This window comes from Ylistrum balloti, unplaced genomic scaffold, assembly GCF_031769215.1.
Source record: "Ylistrum balloti isolate Yb309-2 unplaced genomic scaffold, AGI_CSIRO_Ybal_v1 Utg369850, whole genome shotgun sequence".
Lineage (NCBI taxonomy): Eukaryota > Metazoa > Mollusca > Bivalvia > Pectinida > Pectinidae > Ylistrum > Ylistrum balloti.
This window is the reverse complement of record NW_026782003.1, coordinates 749,039-768,312: the sequence shown is the minus strand read 5'-3', so window position 1 is coordinate 768,312 and position 19,274 is coordinate 749,039. Positions and strand designations below refer to the sequence as shown.

The window sequence follows — 19,274 nt, the reverse complement described above, 5'->3', positions numbered from 1 at the left end:
TAAATGATGATCACTCATATATAATATCAAGTACTGTTAGTGTCTGCAAGATAAGTTTATGTCATTGAACAACTTTTGGCAATTAAAACCTTCTTCCACAGGTAAAATAAACAGTACTTTAAGGACATTCTAATCATACTCATTGTATCACGTGCAAGGTTTAATCTAGTTTTTGACAGACTTTTACACACTGCATATTGTATTTCTGTTTGTGAAAATCAAAACCCAGAAATGTCGCAGTGACTGGTGTTCATAGAAAATGAGGCATCTGCTGTAGTTTTCATTGGTCAATGTACAACAATTTCATAACATAAGTCATATCTTATCGTATTGTGAATCAATATCAATATAAAATATACATTGGGTTTATTTGTAAAGCTACTAGCAAGAAATGTGATGAAAGCAGGAAACCTAATACTGTACATTATATTACTAAACATGAATATTTTCTGAATGAAACAGTTCATCCATAATTATTGATCACATGTGATGTGATTCCAATTGGATGGTGACACACATTCCAATTAGTTTCTGATAAATGTTAAAAATCATAGAAAAAATTGCTATGTTTCAAATGTTGCTCCTGTGTTTGGTAGACCAGTTTAAAATGTATCTTGATCTAAAATAAGCTATCCCAATGATACTTACTACTGTTTTTTCTTCTATTTTTTTCAAAAATTTTAATGAAAATATTACAATACAAGTGTTTGATTTTGAAAATGATGTATTACCTGTCAAAAGGTATCTTGCCCCAAAAAATCATATCTGACAGTGGCAGTGTGTTCATCTCATTGCTCAGGTGTATCAAGTACAGTATACATGCTGTGATAAATGTATCCATCAGATAGGATTCCTGTAACAGCCTGGCAAAACTCATTGAGGATATTACATCAGGTCATCAGATTAACTGCTTACTTTAATATTTCAGACACACCACACTCAGTAAATGTAATTGTCACATGATAAACTCATGTTAAGTAAATAGAACAGAGCATATGATTAGTACTGAAATAATTCTGAAGGATTACACAAAAAGTTCTAAATACACTGAAAAGTATAAGAATATTCACACAAATCACAAATAAACAATTAAAATTTAAAGAAACATAAAGTTTCCTTGTTCAGGAATATATTAGAGATACAAATTCTATACAAATGTAAATTATCATTTTAAACTGAATAAATATGGTGAAGATTTTTACACAAAATCCTCCACAAATTAAGGTGAAATATTCCCTGGTTATGAATGAAAGAACATCTATTCATTTTGAAAAGATATTTTAAATGTTTGGTTTCAAAATCTGTAAACATGAAGGGGAGATAATACCATTCTGTGAGTACAAGAGTGAATGATTTTTTTTGTGATGAAGGTTGGACAGGAATGTATGGAGAAAAACTGCGCCAAATTTTTCAAATCTTAAATAATTACAGAAATTAGATACAATTATTATATGGTGTATGTTAAATACATTTGAAACCATTTATTAAAATGTTTAGAAATGAACAGCCTAGATTATCAGAGGCAAATAACTTTGTTATGGAGTATGTTTTCACAAACATTAAAACTGAGCAATATTAACATAAACTGCAGAGATTCAATTTATTTTAGTGGTTACCTCAAGAGAAAACTACAAAATAATTTAGAAAATTTTAAGATCAATTAACAAGAGTCAATGGCTGTTGCTGAAACTTTGTGTTTTTATATTACATCCTAAATAGAAAATTGGCTTGAACATGGATATTTAGTTCTTTCAAAAGCACAAAATTTTGATTTTACATTATACTTCAATACTGGAAAAGGTTGAAATCAGTCAAAAAGCTGAAATTTTTAAATCTAAACTTTTATCTAATTTAGAGCATCTCTTTATATCAAGATCTATATTGAAATCTTTCAAGTTAAAATGAGAAATACTTTAATATTTACTGTAAGTGATAGAGATTATCCGGTTCATACAAACTGGTATACACAAACAACTGACATCTCATCTATTCCGAGTTATGTACTTAATTTTCCACTTATTTTATAAATATTTATCACATTTAAATCATTCACCTGCCAAGAACTTCCTTTTACACCACTTCTAGATCATTTTTCTTTCATCCATCTAGAAAATTTCTTGCATGCACTAAAGAGATATGGTGTGTTCACATCTGGGGAGCGAGACGGTAGATAAGGGCTATACTTTTGTTACATAGTGTCCTCACAATACCTGGGCACTGGGGCTTGTTGGTAAGATACTCTACTGTCATTCGCATCTCTGAGAACAGCGTCCTAGGAATAACAAATGAAAAAAATTTTCACATCATCTCATATAACCTGGTATTCAATTTCATAACAATTACACCCAGTCCAGATTCACCTTTGAGCTTGAGGTGACAGGAAAACGTTTGAAACTGTGCACTGTGTCTTTGACGACTGGAATAGTGTTTGTTTCATTCTTGACATGTAAAGAGGTCAATGTCATTTACAAAAAACAGGTCGCCGATTGACTATATCATATCATTATTGATGACAGACATAGCTTCGTCCCTAATCCACTGATCACTCAATATAAGGCACCAATATACATTGTCCCATTACCCAACACTCAAAGGTAAATCTAGACTGGGAATAATATACTCCATTAATGAAAATGCAGTATTCTTAAATAATTCTCATAATGTTAACTATCAGTACCTCTCGTGCATGACTTTATGATAGATGTGAAATCTCAGTTTTAAAGTATTAGTTTATAGAAGAATGTTACACACTTTCAGTAACTGAACCTATAAATTGCAATGGATCCTGAAATTGACTTTAATCCTGACACAAAATCTAGTAGTCATTAACACTGAGCTTGTGGAAATGACTATAAGTAAAAGACATGTATATATGTATTCAAGAAACTCTTCAGCAAGAAGGCAGGTATCCCAAAAATCAGAAAATACTCATGTGACCTTCAGACATTCAGACCAAGGTTGCCTTGATAACAACATAATCTTTATGAAGCCTTCGTGTATATAACCCACGGGAACTCGAGGCACAAGAACAGATACAACTACCATACAAATATGTGTTATTCATTAAGTAACCCTTTTATTTTTACAAAGTCACTTTCTTTCCACTATGATTTCTTGGCAACATTTCTACACTGAACCACTGTGCTAAAAAATATCGTTAAAGGAACCTATCTATTTTTTTCAATTAGAAGATGCCACTTACCTGCAGTAAGGGTTTCTACGAGATGAATATCTCAGGATAAGGAATCTATAGTAAATGATTGGCAGAAATAAACTGCATCTACCTCTGTAACAGAAATATATTCGAGATAAATCTATATACACATATCTGTAAAATACAACATGAACACGATCTACTTAAGTATACATGTAATTGTAAAGATCTCATAGCAACAGATGTACACTTTTTCTTGTACATCAAATTGTGATAGTGTTTGATGATAAATTGTGTAGTATTTCTTGATTTCTGAATTCAATGCTAGGAATTTAAATGTTTCAGCAAATATTTCTTAACATATATTCCCTATGCCAAAAGTTATGTCAATAAAATGAAAATCAGCAGGGGCTCACATATATCCCCATCTCCCAATTCTGGATAAAAGAAAAAATCAAGTGTGTCCTTTGACCTTTCACCTTTACAAATAACCACAAATATCTGACCTGGTTAAAATATCAGTAGTATTATGCTGTTGTAAATATGAACCAAATCCATTGTGGGGTTCATAGATATCTTTTATACAAGGTTTTCAAGGATGCAGGCTCTATAATAATGATAAGACTGTTGACTCACGAAAGCATCATGAAGACAATGGTGGGCATGATGAATATCTCTGTACAAGCTACAAAGCGCAAAACACTGACTTGTTGACTTTGTAGCTTTTGGATCAGATTCCTTACAAACTGGAGAAAGGTTGGACCCATTATCTGTAAAATATATTGCAGATTTATCATCAAAGTTCAAAACTAAAGCTCTTCTTTATGCAGATCAAAATCAAAATGACCAAAAATGCTAGAGGAATCAGCATAATATCGAATGTAAAACAGTCCAAGATATGTAAAAATGTGATATGTTTATAGAATTCTTTTGGAATTCATACAGTTAATTTTTTGTTGTTTGTATGTAAAACACAGCTTTCTGATTAATCAATTTTTTCTTTTCATTTCTTGACAAAAAAAACCCCAGCTCTTTCCAATTGACAATGATTTGAGGAGTCAATGACAACACGCCACTTTGTGGCTGGTCTGTTGGAACTTCTTTTTTGTATGAATGGAATATCTGTTTACATTCACCAAGTGTGTAGATCACTGTCATTCAATGATGTAAGCAAAAAACAGACTAAAACATCATAAAGTATTCAAATATCTTACAATGCATACAAACAAGTAACAACAAGGAAAAAGGAATTGATCAGGGAGAAAAATATGTTATTTCATGCTTTAACACATGTTTAATTGGAATTTTGAATGACTGAAAATGCACAAATTAGCTGTCAGTGACATCATGTCATGTCATGCCAGCTGTTTTACATTATGACTTGTTATAAAATAATCTGTCATTAAATTATCAAATATATACATTGATGTGTTATTTTTGTTATTGAAACCTACCAAAGAAATCCATTTTGAGTTTTGATAGAAATAATTCTTAGTTTCATGCTGGTAGGAAAGAAAAACCTTTTTGCAAACTCATCATGAATGTGCTATGCACAAAAACGTTTTCTTTTATGCCAGCTAAGAAATATTCCTATCAAAGATTAAATAAGTAGGCATTTGGGAAAAACTTGGGAACATCATTATTCTAGAATAGGAACCATATATCTGTTGCATAGTTCTTTGTAAATAACTACTTACATTAAGAACAGCCTTTGTGTAATTGCAGGCATGAAGCAATGCATACAGAAACACTGGCATTAGTGCCACTGAGAAAAAGTTAAGGAAGTATTTCTCATTCAATGACTTCAATTCAGAAAGATCACATTGATTTCACTTACTTGAAACTATAATGTAATTTATTTTAATGAAAGGAGTACGGGTGTAATTTTCCCAAATAAAATTGATCAATTTTTGGCTTTTTTAAGCATTACTGTTTACTTGTTAATAGGTTGACTACGTTACTTTTTAATAGGTTGACTACACCATTGCTAGATAAATATATAGATATTTAGTTTTGATTGTAAAGCAGATATATATAACACAAACAAATGTCCATATCATGTTATACATTGTATTACTTAAATAACCTACAATAAAACAAGTTATTAGATGAGCGTCATGAAAACTTTTCTTTTATCACTTTGATACTAATTATTTTGATATTATCTATATATAAAACATCACCTATAAAAGAGTAGGATTATTGTGTCTTTGCTTTTGTTTTAATTACATTTTAAAATACAAAATTACAAAAATAAATATATGTAATTCACAAAAAATAGGTTTGTAGAAAATTACAAAAAATTTCATATTGGTTCTGTAAAATCATGAATATTTTGGTGGGGCTCAAATTTCGTGGTTTTCCATAAAAATTGCTATTTTGTGGACAGTTGATTTTGTGTATAATAGTAACTCATAAAATCTACCTACACTAATTTTAACAGTTTGTCGGAATATGAATTTGTTGATTAGTATTATCGGTGACTTTAATGAAAATAAATCCCCTAGAAATACAAAACTTTTTACAGTATATATACTGGTAATGATGAAGATACATTAAACCGAATAGGTATGTTTAACCTTAATAAAAGGATATAAAATATTTTTAATTTGGAGAATGCAGACAATATTTTTATCATTTGAATTGTGAAAAAAAATATCAAAACTCCACAGAAACCTCATTTTAAATCTTACAAATGATTTTTTCTATGTGTACCATTCATTCATAACATCTAAAAGTCTATCCCCAAATCCTGACATACTTTGTAATATCAATTGATCTTTTTATTGTTACTTAATCACCAGCTACATATAAATCCTATTCCTTGTGTTTTATTTCAGAAATCAAGACAAGGCTGGACAATTGTGAAGGATACTGGTGATCGGGTAACTGTTGAGGAAGATGAGAGAGAAGAAGAGATAGTGGCCACTGTCCTCCATCATTATGGTCTTCAGGAAAGCCATGTTCAACTGGACATTTGGTATTCGCTGGTGTAGACGCAGGGCACTGGTAGCTGCATTACTGATTAGAGCCCTCTGGTAGAAACCATGAGGACCACTCCTGTGGGAATAAATATTAATTAAATGCAGGGTACAAATGATTTATTGTTAGTCGGAATCTTATCAGTCATATACTCAGTTTTCATTGAAATGACTTTTAGTTCTAGTAAAGTCTATAGCAGTATCAAACATGGAAATGTTACAGTTTTTTCTCACACAATATTATACAGTCATCTTACCCGATTACTGGAATAAAGAAAAAGAAGGTGCAGATAACAGTGAAGAGGCGAGTCAGCCACAATCCAGCCTCCACCTTGTTGGACAACATAAAGCCCTATAGAAGAAAGATAACTCTTAGGTATGCATTCAATATCATGACATATTTGAACAATTCCCATGGTAAGTTGGAAGGAGTTTGAACTATCGCTCACCAAAAAATCATATATATCAATAAAATTCTGTGTTCAAACTACTCACCAATTTGAACTGTTCAAACAATATTGAAAAGTTGCTGACAGAAGTTTCTAATTCTTGCGATGCTGATATACAAGGTAAGATACTGAAGATAATATTTTCATTCAATTTGACTTGCTTACATCCACAGTAATACAATGACAATGTCTTTTAATTTATCTTTGGTTAAGGTGCAGTTGAGTCTACCATCCTCACTCACCATAACACTCTGTGGAGGAGGAGGAGGTGTAGGAGGAGTCTGGTTATCACTATTTGTATAAAGGCCATCACCACTGCCATTTTCTGCCATCTGGGGAAAAACAAAAAAAAAAACATCAAAAACATGATATCATTATCTAAAAAAAATGTATTGTTATGTCAAGTATATAAAACTAATGCCAATTTGATTTTCCCACAAAATGGTGTCATCTTGAAAATCAATTTTTGACATTCATGATGAATTATAGATTTATATTTGCATTGATGTGATGACTGTCTTGTAATGACATGTAAACTTGCATGTGGCAAAAGCTTTAAGGGTCTTCAAAGTTTATATCTAAATGCTTTAACCTCAGTGTCCAGTGATAAAGGTTAGATTAATTTCAATAAGAAAGACATGTTCAACTCACACTGATGTAAAATGCATGATATATACATAATGTGATACCAGATATAACTATGATGTTAGATCACTTTTATGTTACCAGGATAACCAATTCCAGAATAAATCAAAAGTACCGAAGTCGAAAATGTAAAAGGTTGAGTTCAAAATGCAGTTTTGAAACTTCCATCAAGTGTTTTAAACAAAAATAAAATTAGTTCCATTTTCTACCATAATTTTTTTTCTCATGTTTTGCATATTTTTTTTCGAACTACAGACACCTGTTGACACATCAGTATGTCAACAAGACACCATATTGAATGCAAAACATACTTGGTAATGCTCACACTGGCAACCAATATTACCTGTCTTGGTATAAATTTTCTCTGTTCCATTTTTATTTTTTGTATATTTCTATTCCACATTATAACTATCTATTCATATTTTCCACACTTCAGAGCAGAAATTAGATAATTAGAAATTAGATATGCTTTTATTTCTATTGTTGAAAATGAAAATCTCCTTTTTTCTGAGGAGTTTTCAATGTCTTGTTTAAAATTTCCAATGTTTGTTTAGTTTGGTTTAATTATTTGAACCATTTGGTGATTTTATTTCTACATCTATGCTTGTACGATATTTTGTAGGTCAGGATACTTTTTAATATATCAATAAGTGGTTAGTTCAATCATAGTCCATTCTGCAGAAAGTTTCAATGAGCCAAATTCTGAGACAGATCACTTAAGCACTCTAATGTTTTTTGTTTAGTTATCTTTTCAACAATATTTAACTTCCACACACAATACAAGAAAGCAGTTAAATATTAAGAAATAACAACAGTGTTTCCTTATCCTGTAAATACAAGATATTTCTTTACTGTATGCTTTTATGCTGAATTATTTGTGCTTTTATTGTGTATGGACATAAATATCATTTTTACATCTAAGTCTTTGATTTGTGTGACTGATCTATCATGATCAGGTACTGAAGTGCTGGCAAATCTGGCTATATAGTAAAATCTGACTATACATATATATGGTGTGAAAGCACAGGGAAAATACACATTCCTGTCAAGTGTCCCGACCAGATATCAAACCCCAGTCTGTGGCATGATAATTGATCAACTCTATCAACTGAGTCAAAGAAGCATGCTCCTTCAGCTGAGACCATATTTAACAATATATACCAGTCACACTAACCCACATCTTTTATACTACTCCCCTATTTTTCTTCAGATTTCCTAAGTCTCAACCCACGACTCCACATACCCCAACTTGTAGGATTTCATTGGGTGCCAATGCAAAAGAATAGGTAAAATACACATTCCTGTCAAACGACCTGATGAAGAATCAAACTCATGTCTCTGGTGTGATAATTCATCAGCTCTATCAACTGAGCCAAAGCATACTCCTTCAGCTGAGTGACAGAGACTGTATTTAACACTATATACCAGCCACACCAACCCGCTCTTATTACAATGGCAAATGTAAAGAAATGAGCCATACCTGGTTGCGACCATGGTGTTCACATTGAAAAAATGGACCACAAATGTAGTGATTTGTTACAGGACATCATTTTCATTGAGTTGATTGAATTTTGTCATTGCAATTTTTGTTACTTTCATCCCTTTATCCACATGCTCCAATGGTGAGACATAAAATTTCCTTAAATCATGATCAAAACACCTTATATTTCACTTGCTTTCACCACACAATTCACATTCATTGCAGATCATAAATGTTTTGTATGGAAACATCATACTGAAGCATACCTGTGACCCAAATCTGCATCAAATGGACGCTTTTCTGCAGTGAGCGTACATGGACACTGAAAATATGACTTACGTGATTCATCATTTCTTCGATATGCATGAAAGAAACGTGACCGAATCTTACCTGATTGTTTACATTTGCCCTATATACGTAGAAACAGATTGGGCTATATAGTCAAATCTGCCTATAAATTCATATAGCCAGATTTGCCGGTGCTTCAGTACCTGAAGATGGGAATGCCTTCAGCAGTTCAGCTGGTTTTCAACGAAGAGTGAGCAATAAAGATATGCCTAACATATTTCACCAATAGCCTTTATATTGGATGCAATAGCACATATGCTAATGTCATTGTTGCCACAAAATTAAATATTAGCCGATCTTGAACGTTACAGTTTAGAAAGAGGCGTGATGGCTGAATTAGAAAATCAGCTTAAAAACGTAAGTGTATTATTTCAGAGAAACATAATGTGACACAAAATGCTTCTCCGGAGTATCGGCATTAATCAAAATATGAAATCAAATCACTACAATAAATATCTATATTTACCTTTCCTTTTCTTTCAATGCAACGTGTTTTATGTTTCAGGAGATGATTCTAGTTAAAACGAGAATGGCTTTTCTACCTCCTTGCCAGAAGAGCTAACGATCATCGCGATTGTTTATAAGAGTTATTTCCCATTGCACGGTAGACGCACAATAGCACCTACTACGACATACCGTTGTTTCGTCCTTTAGAGCAAGTCAGTGACGCAAATGACCTAATTATGAGGCCTAGAATGATACTGAGGAAAATCCAAAGTGATTGAAAGAAATGTCAAAATTTAGATGGGGAGGCGCAAGAACCCAATAATTCAATAATTCTAAATTTTCATACAGAAATGTAGCTGATAATTTAAGAACAACCCAAAGTGCGTGTGTATATTTTTAACCGCGCCACAACATTCAAATGGTTTTAAACGTGACATGCACGTCAAAGCAGAATAGCCCAGTACTTTGGTGACTAAAATCCTTTAACATTGTCTACCACTATTTCGGTTTGGTGTAAATAAGTTTTTGGTCACTTCAATCAGATCTATACTCTTCAGTTTTATAAATTATTTACCGAAAATTACAAGCGTGTAATGACTGAAATGGCTATTGTTACAACTGAAGCTTTACAATTTTTTTAAGTATTTAGAATATTAGAAAATGTACATTAGATATGTATGTTAGAATTTGTTGTAATAAACATTTCACAGCTATACCCGAATTCCGTAGAGTTATATAATGACATTCCTGGCTTTTGTAACAACATGACAACAAGTTAAACAAAAGAATAATGATAAACATAAAACGTATTAATGTAATACAATATAGGATAGAAAACATGTCGACTGTATATATTGGGCCTAACTTTAATGTATTAGATCGTATACTTCTCAATGCCATGAAATGTTTGGATTTTCGGGGCACCAGTCAAGTTAACATAGTCTATTTGTTACAGACTTGCAACATCAAGTTGTTTTGTTTTGCTTCAATTTGTTTTTGTCATTGTTTCTTTTTATGCGTAATATTATTAAAGTGCGCGGACAACATTACTTGTATAGTTATACATCAAGTTCTGGACATAACCTAGCAACACCTTGTGGTCTTAATTGGACTTTTTAAAACCTGTACAAACACCAATACCTATATATCTGACCTTGACTTAAGGACAGAGGTATATCAAAGATTTCTATAATGTGGTTTTAACTACCCAAAGACTACTGAATTGCGTTATCTTAAACACAGAAACAATCCTATGTCTCACGAAATACGTCTTGGTGTTATATAATGGTCATGCGTCCTATTGACCTTATCTGTTGATCAATCTAACACCTCTTATAGAACTGACCTTCCCCGAACTGGACAGTCCGTGCCAAATAGTTCATCATGAACGTGTGGGTCTGCCTATCTCTCCTCTTACTGCCAGCTGTCGTCGTTTCAGATGGTAAATATTGCAGACTTACCCTACCACAACATATATATGTCCTGTCTGATATTAATTTATTTAACATTATCATTCATTTATCCTATTGCGTTCATACAGCCGTAAACGCGGAAAAATGCAATTCAATTCTCATCTTTTTGATACAGTATAAATATGATTCTGCTCCTATTTTTATGTGGAAATATTACTAGCGCAAGATTAAGGACGATTCAACCGAATTAAAATAAAGATCATCATCGTACGAAATGAGATCAAAACCAGATAAACAAACAATACATAAGTGGTTCTTGATGCCAAGGCGGGACCTTCGATCCCAATGCGATGGCCTTTGGTTCAAATGGTGGCAGCAGCGGTGGCGCCACAAGTGGAGGTTCCGGTGATGGGGCCAGCTTTGACCCAAATAAAATAAATGCAAACTTCGGAAGCAGTGGCGGTGGATTTGGCAGCAGCAGTGGAGGTAGTTCCGGTGGGTTCGATACAAGTGGTGGATTTGGCAGCAGCAGTGGAGGTAGTTCCGGTGGGTTCGATACAAGTGGTGGATTTGGCAGCAGGTTTGTGAATTATAATTCATAATTGTCCATAGATGTGTCTGTCGCCTACGGAGTTGAGTGTGGCTAAGTCTGTTGAGTTTCAATTTAACAGATGATGTTTTTGTTTTCATCCGTTTACGCCTAACACCATTAGCTCAAGTGGAGGTAGTTCCGGGGCATTTGGAGGAAGTGGATTTGGTAGTAGTTCTGGTACTGGAGGCAGTGGCACTGGCGGAGGAAGTTTTGATCCAAACGCCTTGAATTTCGGAAGCAGGTTTGTTATACATCTCAGATTATTCACCATTAATATTGTTAAAAAAAAAAAACAAAAAAAACCAGAAAGTTCAGGAAAAAGGAAGCGACAAATGAAATATTAAATGTTGAAAGTGAGTAACGTTTTTGGATAATAGTTCATCATTTTCGGTTACAGCAGTGGATCTAGCAGCGGCAGTAGTGGTGGATTTGGCGGGAGTGGATTTGGCAGCAGTTCCAGTGGTAGTAGTGGTGGTTTCGGCGGAAGTGGATTTGGCAGCAGTTCTGGCGGAGACAGTGGCAGTAGTGGTGGTTTTGGTGGAAGTGGATTTGGCAGCAGTTCCAGTGGAAGTAGTGGTGGTTTCGGCGGAAGTGGATTTGGCAGCAGTTCTGGTGGTGACAGTGGCAGTAGTGGTGGGTTTGGTGGAAGTGGTTTTGGCAGCAGTTCCAGTGGAAGTAGTGGTGGTTTCGGCGGAAGTGGATTCGGCAGCAGTTCCGGCGGAGACAGTGGTAGTAGTGGCGGTTTTGGTGGAAGCGGATTTGGCAGCAGTTCCAGTGGTAGTAGTGGTGGTTTCGGCGGAAGTGGATTTGGCAGCAGTTCCAGTGGTAGTAGTGGTGGTTTCGGCGGAAGTGGATTCGGCAGCAGTTCTGGCGGAGACAGTGGCAGTAGTGGCGGGTTTGGTGGAAGTGGATTTGGCAGTAGTTCCAGTGGTAGTACTGGTGGGTTTGGTGGAAGTGGATTTGGGAGCAGGTGCGATGATTTTCATAGTGAATAATTTATCATTAAGTTGTGTTGTAATTTTGATGACAGCAGAAGCGGAAGCAGTTTGGTGAAAGTAGATTCAAAAGCAGTCCTGATTATATCACAATAAGTCAGAAAAAAGTGTGAAGTATGACCTGGTTTTAAACACTGTATAGGCAATTCGTCTTCCCTGGGATAGTACACTGTTACCACCAAATACACTATGGTGGCGCAGTGGTAACATGCTCGTTAAACATGAAATTTCAAACTGGTTATGATATCAGACCATTTTTGATTGGTAAGTTGGCTATTCCATCCATATTACCAACTTGCAACTGCCAAAGTTTGTGGAGATGGGAGCGGGGGTTCTCGTTGCTTTATCCTTACCTTATACTAATCTTATTCATATACTTTACAGTAGTTCCGGTGGTGATAGCAGCAGTAGCACTGGTGGATTTGGCGGAAGTGGATTTGGTAGCAGTAGTTCCGGTGGCGCAAGCGCAGGAGGAAGCTTTGACCCTAATGCCATTAACGCCAACTTTGGAGGACGAAGACGATAGCCGAATTTTTGTTATTACTTGTTATTATATACAAAATAACAATAAATTTTTGACACTATTTATGTTGAGAAAAATAACAGTTCTCTACTGCTTGGGGTAACAAAATTGTCCTATTTAATTCACAAGATATCGGCGCCATATTCAATCCACATTATAAGTTCACATTTAAACCACGTTTTAAAACCGGCCTTTATAATAATGGTATACACTGGTAAGCCACGATAGTTACAAAGCGTCATTTAGGGAAAAAAAACCCACAAAACGTAAGGGTAAATATGACATTATGTCAATAATAGCAATATCAGTGGTGTACTAGCACTGAAGTGCTGACTATTTTCGCTCCGTTCAAGTGAATTTAGTGAAGTTGTTCAGAAATCGACGATTTTTTTTCTAACTCTACTATTATCCTTTGTTTACTAAGATCGAAAATAGTGTGACGAGATGGTTAACATATAATAGACCAAACCTGAATACACAAGATAATAGCAATGAGTGAATCTAGTACAAAAGCACACACATAGTACCATGAAAAACATGTGGATACCCTGGTTGGGCAACCCAGAAAGTTAAAACCAATTTGAAAATACGACACACTGAAGGAAAGAACAAAAAGTTAGGACAAGATGTCATCCCTTACATTAAAGGCTTGTCAGTAACCATTCAGAAGATTAATCGTAGTCATAGTATTCAATAGGCATGAAATCTCACAAGACGTTCCGAAATATCATAGCCCATCCCAATGATCAACACCCAGAGAGATCGTCGCAGAACGTGTATACAGAATAATAAAAAACTGCGACGCCTTGTATATCGAAAAAACGGGCAGGAGATTAGAAGTCTAACTGCGTGAGCATCAGAAAGACACGGAATCCAAAGAAGGCAAAAAAAAAAAAAAAAATCTCTGGATCGGAGCGCAAAATCTACACGGGTCCTTTGTATGATGAAAGAGACCTGTAGTCATTGACATGTCACACTGTGAAATATTTTACTGGTTGTGTTATAGAAATTTCAAATCTACAAACATCCTTATGTAACAAAATGTTAGTCATATAAATAACCTTACATAGCAATACATTAATAATAGACATGCACATTAAATGTAGCACGGTTTTAATGATAATTCAATTGTTTTTATTTTTATGATCCTTGTCGTACTTATGACATCACAATACAATACGCAAAAATATCACATGGACGAATGGATGATTTGTAGATTTTGTGATAAATAGTGCTATCAGCATAAAAGTTAGTGATTAAAATGAAAAACGCTGTTAAAACAACAGATGTAATTAGTAAAGTTGTATTATATATATATCATGTCTTTACTTGCTATAAAAATGACCCGAGGTGCTGGTATAAGACTATATAATATATATGATATCATAAGTCATCTGTCACTATACCTATTGAACGTCGGTCATATTGTATCAATTATTAATATGAACACAATATATCCTTAATAAAAATAGAATGACGTACGATAGGTGATATGGTTATATTTAAATATCGGATTTTTTTTTTTAATATCGATTTTTTAATTTAAAATTGTTTTTCTCGCTGTGTTTACTTACTGGAAAAGCTTTAGAAAATCTTACTCATCTATATGATTGTAAATATTTTATAATGACACTAATTTAGTGTTCAATGTCAATACTGTAATAACAAAATACAAAATTTTATTTCAGTTTTCAGTTTTATGTATATATACTATACCAGTTATGCTATAGTATTTGTTTATGATAAATTCACTGTTAATTGAAATTAACTATCAGTAATACTATAGATATGACCAGTGGTGTTACTGTTATAATGAGATGTGTTAGTAAAGTGATCTAACATTACAAAGGTATTAAAGACCTAATCGGTTTTATAGATCAGACCAATATCATCACAACCATGTTGAAAAGATACTAAACATTTATCAAATATATGGACGCTAACATTTACATCTTGTGCTTTTCATATTAATGATTACAAATAATGTTTGAACATACACTGATCACTTTCAATAAATTATTTAAAAAAAAAATAAAAATCACAAAAGTGGGGCTCGTCCGGGATTCGAACCCGGGACCTCTCGCACCCTAAGCGAGAATCATACCCCTAGACCAACGAGCCATACATATGACAGCCGGAAATATACTTTATAAACTACAGGACAGATAATTAGGGAAAATGTCGGCTATATTGTTAAATTTTCCTGGTTTCAGACATACAATATGTAACATGCGCTTTCCAGGTAAAGAATTCATGACAATAACAATTCAAATAATCATTAAGAACGTCAGTGTTGTAAGTTGATATAGATATAACGGCGTGGACGTCGCCTCAATTTTTATTGTTAATATATAAATACGCTATAATGCTGTACTGCATCAACATGTTGGATCAAAATTAGTTTTAAAAGCTTTGATAACTATTTTCAAACCGTAAGCGGCATACCTACACTATATGGACATTTTAGAGATCTTTGTCTGTAAACATAACTTACTAAGTAAAGTGCGTGCATCATTCATGTTAAAACGGAAGTGACGTGGCAGAGATAGCATTTAGGCATAATTTGGTTTTAAATCCCAAGTAACTATAGCGGCTTGTTGGTCTAGGGGTATGATTCTCGCTTTGGGTGCGAGAGGTCCCGGGTTCGAATCCCGGACAAGCCCATAAGTATTTTTTTATTTTTTATTTAAATAATATATCAAAAGTACTAAACTGCAGGCGAAGACATCTAACAATTTTCATGACCAGACATAAAAATTCACAAATATAACATTGAAAACTGTACACAAAATCGAAGGAGTATGATAGACGACAACCTTTAAAACGTGTGAGAAAATATACAAAACTTTACGAATGTGTAAGTGTTATGCATTTCTTGCTTGAAATATTCTGTAAATTGAATAAGAGGTTATTTCTTATTTGTAGTTGTACTATAAATGACGGATGAGGTGATATTGTGGAGTGTTGCAAACTTATACATGACTTGTACGTTAGCGCACGATACGTGTTGTAAGTGTGATTTTACTTAATAACTATTGGAATAGTCATGTTATAAAGTATTTTATTGGATCTCGTATTTTATTCAAATATAAAAGTATTAATATCATTTCACTCGGTAAAATGTAATGTGTTAATGAAAGAGTATAAATTGTGGAATATGTAACGAGAGATTTGTGGAGTTGTGAGAGTATTTGAATATGTTTTATTGTATATTCCAGAATGTCTATCTTACCTCTGTTAAACATCGAACGAACCCAGCGGTTTTGGTTTTATTTTGACACAACGCCACCCGCTACACATATAATACTGTAGGCGTGTTATTGTAACATTCGATCAATAAATCACCTCAACCAGGCGAAGAGGTAGAGGTAAATAAACAACAATCCATACCTTTACATACCAGATATAGGCTATGCAAAAACTAAACTTTATTATATCTCAAATATCACAATTTAAATACAATGGAAAAAAACCATGACATTATGGTATTGTCTCTGAGGGTAAAACATATGTACTTGGTTTAATAAACATATGTACTTGGTTTGATATCGTTGTAACAGCCTCTACAATATCTTTATTAGCATACTTCTCGACTCAGTTAATTCTTCTATATCATTTATCATTATATTCAGGCTATTAAAGTCATTATTTTTTAAAATGGATATGGGATTTTTGTTTGAGAAGGTACATGTGCTGTAGGAGTTGCGCCCCTTGTACTATGCTATTTTGTCCAAATGATTTAGTTCTCGAGATAAAGCAGATGCTATGGTTGTCACCCACGGAGAATTATTGTCGTAATCTATTTAAATGATGTATTTAAACAGATTAAACCGAGCAATTTTAAATTCTAAAAATGTGTATTTTAAGCCAATAACTGCCACGTATTTGACGCTGCTCCTTCTCATTATACTCTCTCTGGTGTTAATTAATACTGATAGAGACCTACAGGTGCAAACGAATTAAGATCGCAGTCACGTGATTACCTTGAAACAGGATGAGTCTTATGTGCTTTGAATAATATTGCCAATGTATTTTTGTTTGCTTATAAAGCAATCTGAGATATTTCATGATATTAAGAGGGATAAAAATCATTTCAAAGTAATGGCGACTTTCTGTCTCAAAAATTACATACAGTTTTCTTATCAAGAGTGATAATTTAAATAATTAAAAGTCAATCCCGTACATTTCTAACACGAAACATCTTTCACAATCCAATTCAAAATTAATGCCAAGATTATATGGTGTGAAAGTTTGGCGTGAAAGTGAATAAATCGGCCAATAATAACGTGCTTTATTTGGAACGTAAGCCAGTATTACGGATGAAAAACATTGAAATATTCATTTTTATTGTAAATAAGATCACAAAATCTTTTAATCGTATTAAAATGTTGTGGTAAAAATATTTCAACTATGCTATAGCTGTAAGGAAATAATTAAATAAACTTAATACTAATGAACTTTGGTCTATGTATATGGAACCGCTCAGAAATGTGTTGTTATTACCATTGATAAAACAAGGATTTTGTTATTAAGGCATATAATTTCAAATAGCCTTTTTTGGACATTGCTCGTAAATACCTTTTGTATGAATCTATATTAAACTTAAACTAATCGATATAATTTTACTTTACAACATTATATATCCTAGAAATATAGTATTAGTTTACTTAGAATTCACACATCCATCCTTTCTTTGGCTGTATAAAAACGAACGTATAGTAATATGCCTAGAGAACATATATTCTGTAAAGAACTACCCCTCTAAAGGTAGAGAACGAATTCAGATTTTATTTGTCTATTCAAAACCCAAATCCAAAAGTCCCGTTCATAAAGAGAAGTTGTTATTGAAAAACCTAATGTTTCGAGTGTCCATGATGTTCAAATTGTGTCTACTTGGATAGCTAATTGATGAGGCTCACCAATTAAGGGTAATGATGAAATAAACCTGTCTTTATACTCACTACATGACCCATGATTGTGTATCTATGTATCGTATATTGATGGGCCACTGTATTGCCTGCAGTTGAAATAGAACTCTTGTTAAGTCGCCTTCCTAAATATTAATAATTTGTGTTTCTTAATTGTGTACCTTTACAGATACGAAAGTACGCATCATAATTCGCGTAAGAACGTCATTATTCTCTGAAAACTCAGATTTGTCAGCCCCCGTTAGACAGCAACATATGCTTATCTTATCATTTGTTGTGTGACTTGAAACGAAGAATGTTATAAGTGAATCGACCGAATAATGATTTGCACTTTCAGAAGTGGGCAGAGCAATGACGTCACGTTGATTATTTTGTAATATCATAAAATGAACGTGGAAAACACAAGGTAAATTATCCTTGTATCAAGTCTGTGGATTGTTCGTCATTTCCCGTAAATAAAAGATTTTTTTTCATGTGAAACTTGACAGATTTAACTAGATGTGATCTCAGAGTAGTAATATGTAAGCTATGATAGATAACGACCTATCTACAGGTACATTACACACCTGTTCACCTTATAGGTGTATTTACTTCTCGAGCTGTCACTATTCATATTCATCGCTAACGGCTTGTTGGTCTAGTGGTATGATTCTCGCTTCGGGTGCGAGAGGTCCCGGGTTCGACTCCCGGACAAGCCCAATTTTTACATTTTTGATGGATTTTCGTCCATGGTTATTTAACAATTTATAAAGCCAGAAGATAAAAAATAAAAAATAAAATATATCTAATAAGAATGCAGACTTGTCCGCTTAAACCTCGGGTCAAATATACACACCAGATCCTTAATCCACACCAGAAATTAGAATCCTCCACACCATAGACTAGAAACTTCCATACCAGAACTAGAAGCCCCCACACCACAGACCAGAAACTTCCATACCAGACACTGGGATCTTCCATACCAGAGACTAGGAACTTCCATACCAGACACTAGAACCTTCCATACCAGACACTAGAAACTTTCATGCCAGACACTAGAAACGTCCATGCCACACACTAGAAACTTCCATACCAGAGACTAGAACCTTCCATACCAGACACTAGAACCTTCCATACCAGACACTAGAAACTTCCCTAACAGAGACAAGACACTTCCATGCCGCACACTAGAACCTTCCACACCAGAGACTAGAAACTTCCCTAACAGAGACAAGACACTTCCATGCCGCACACTAGAACCTTCCATACCAGACACTAGAAACTTCCATACCAGACACTAGAACCTTCCATACCAGACACTAGAAACTTCCATACCAGACA

General features: G+C 33.9%; 2 protein-coding genes and 3 non-coding genes across 5 annotated transcripts; 3 read left to right on the top strand and 2 right to left on the bottom strand.

The window, feature by feature from the left end:
- Nucleotides 1–1,799: 1,799 nt before the first annotated feature.
- Nucleotides 1,800–9,594, bottom strand: LOC132545608 (transmembrane protein 33-like). Its single transcript, XM_060209305.1, has 8 exons — nt 9,524–9,594; nt 6,827–6,916; nt 6,393–6,487; nt 6,030–6,214; nt 4,852–4,919; nt 3,791–3,924; nt 3,203–3,286; nt 1,800–2,272 (listed from the first exon to the last, which is right to left on the bottom strand). Exons 2-8 carry the CDS (start codon nt 6,914–6,916, stop codon nt 2,146–2,148), a joined length of 783 nt encoding a protein of 260 aa, XP_060065288.1. The 5' UTR covers nt 9,524–9,594; the 3' UTR covers nt 1,800–2,145.
- A 1,672-nt stretch (nt 9,595–11,266) lies between these two features.
- On the top strand, nt 11,267–13,029 carry LOC132545495 (keratin, type I cytoskeletal 9-like). The gene is made up of 4 exons (XM_060209176.1): nt 11,267–11,496; nt 11,630–11,749; nt 11,906–12,478; nt 12,888–13,029. The coding sequence occupies exons 1-4, from the start codon at nt 11,267–11,269 to the stop codon at nt 13,027–13,029; spliced, it is 1,065 nt and encodes a 354-aa protein (XP_060065159.1).
- Nucleotides 13,030–15,075: 2,046 nt separating this feature from the next.
- Trnap-agg (transfer RNA proline (anticodon AGG)) lies at nt 15,076–15,147 on the bottom strand. The gene has a single exon. It is a non-coding gene; the product is annotated as a tRNA-Pro (tRNA).
- Nucleotides 15,148–15,617: 470 nt separating this feature from the next.
- Nucleotides 15,618–15,689, top strand: Trnap-ugg (transfer RNA proline (anticodon UGG)). The gene has a single exon. It is a non-coding gene; the product is annotated as a tRNA-Pro (tRNA).
- Nucleotides 15,690–18,580: 2,891 nt separating this feature from the next.
- Nucleotides 18,581–18,652, top strand: Trnap-cgg (transfer RNA proline (anticodon CGG)). Its single transcript has one exon. It is a non-coding gene; the product is annotated as a tRNA-Pro (tRNA).
- The last annotated feature ends 622 nt before the right edge of the window (nt 18,653–19,274 follow it).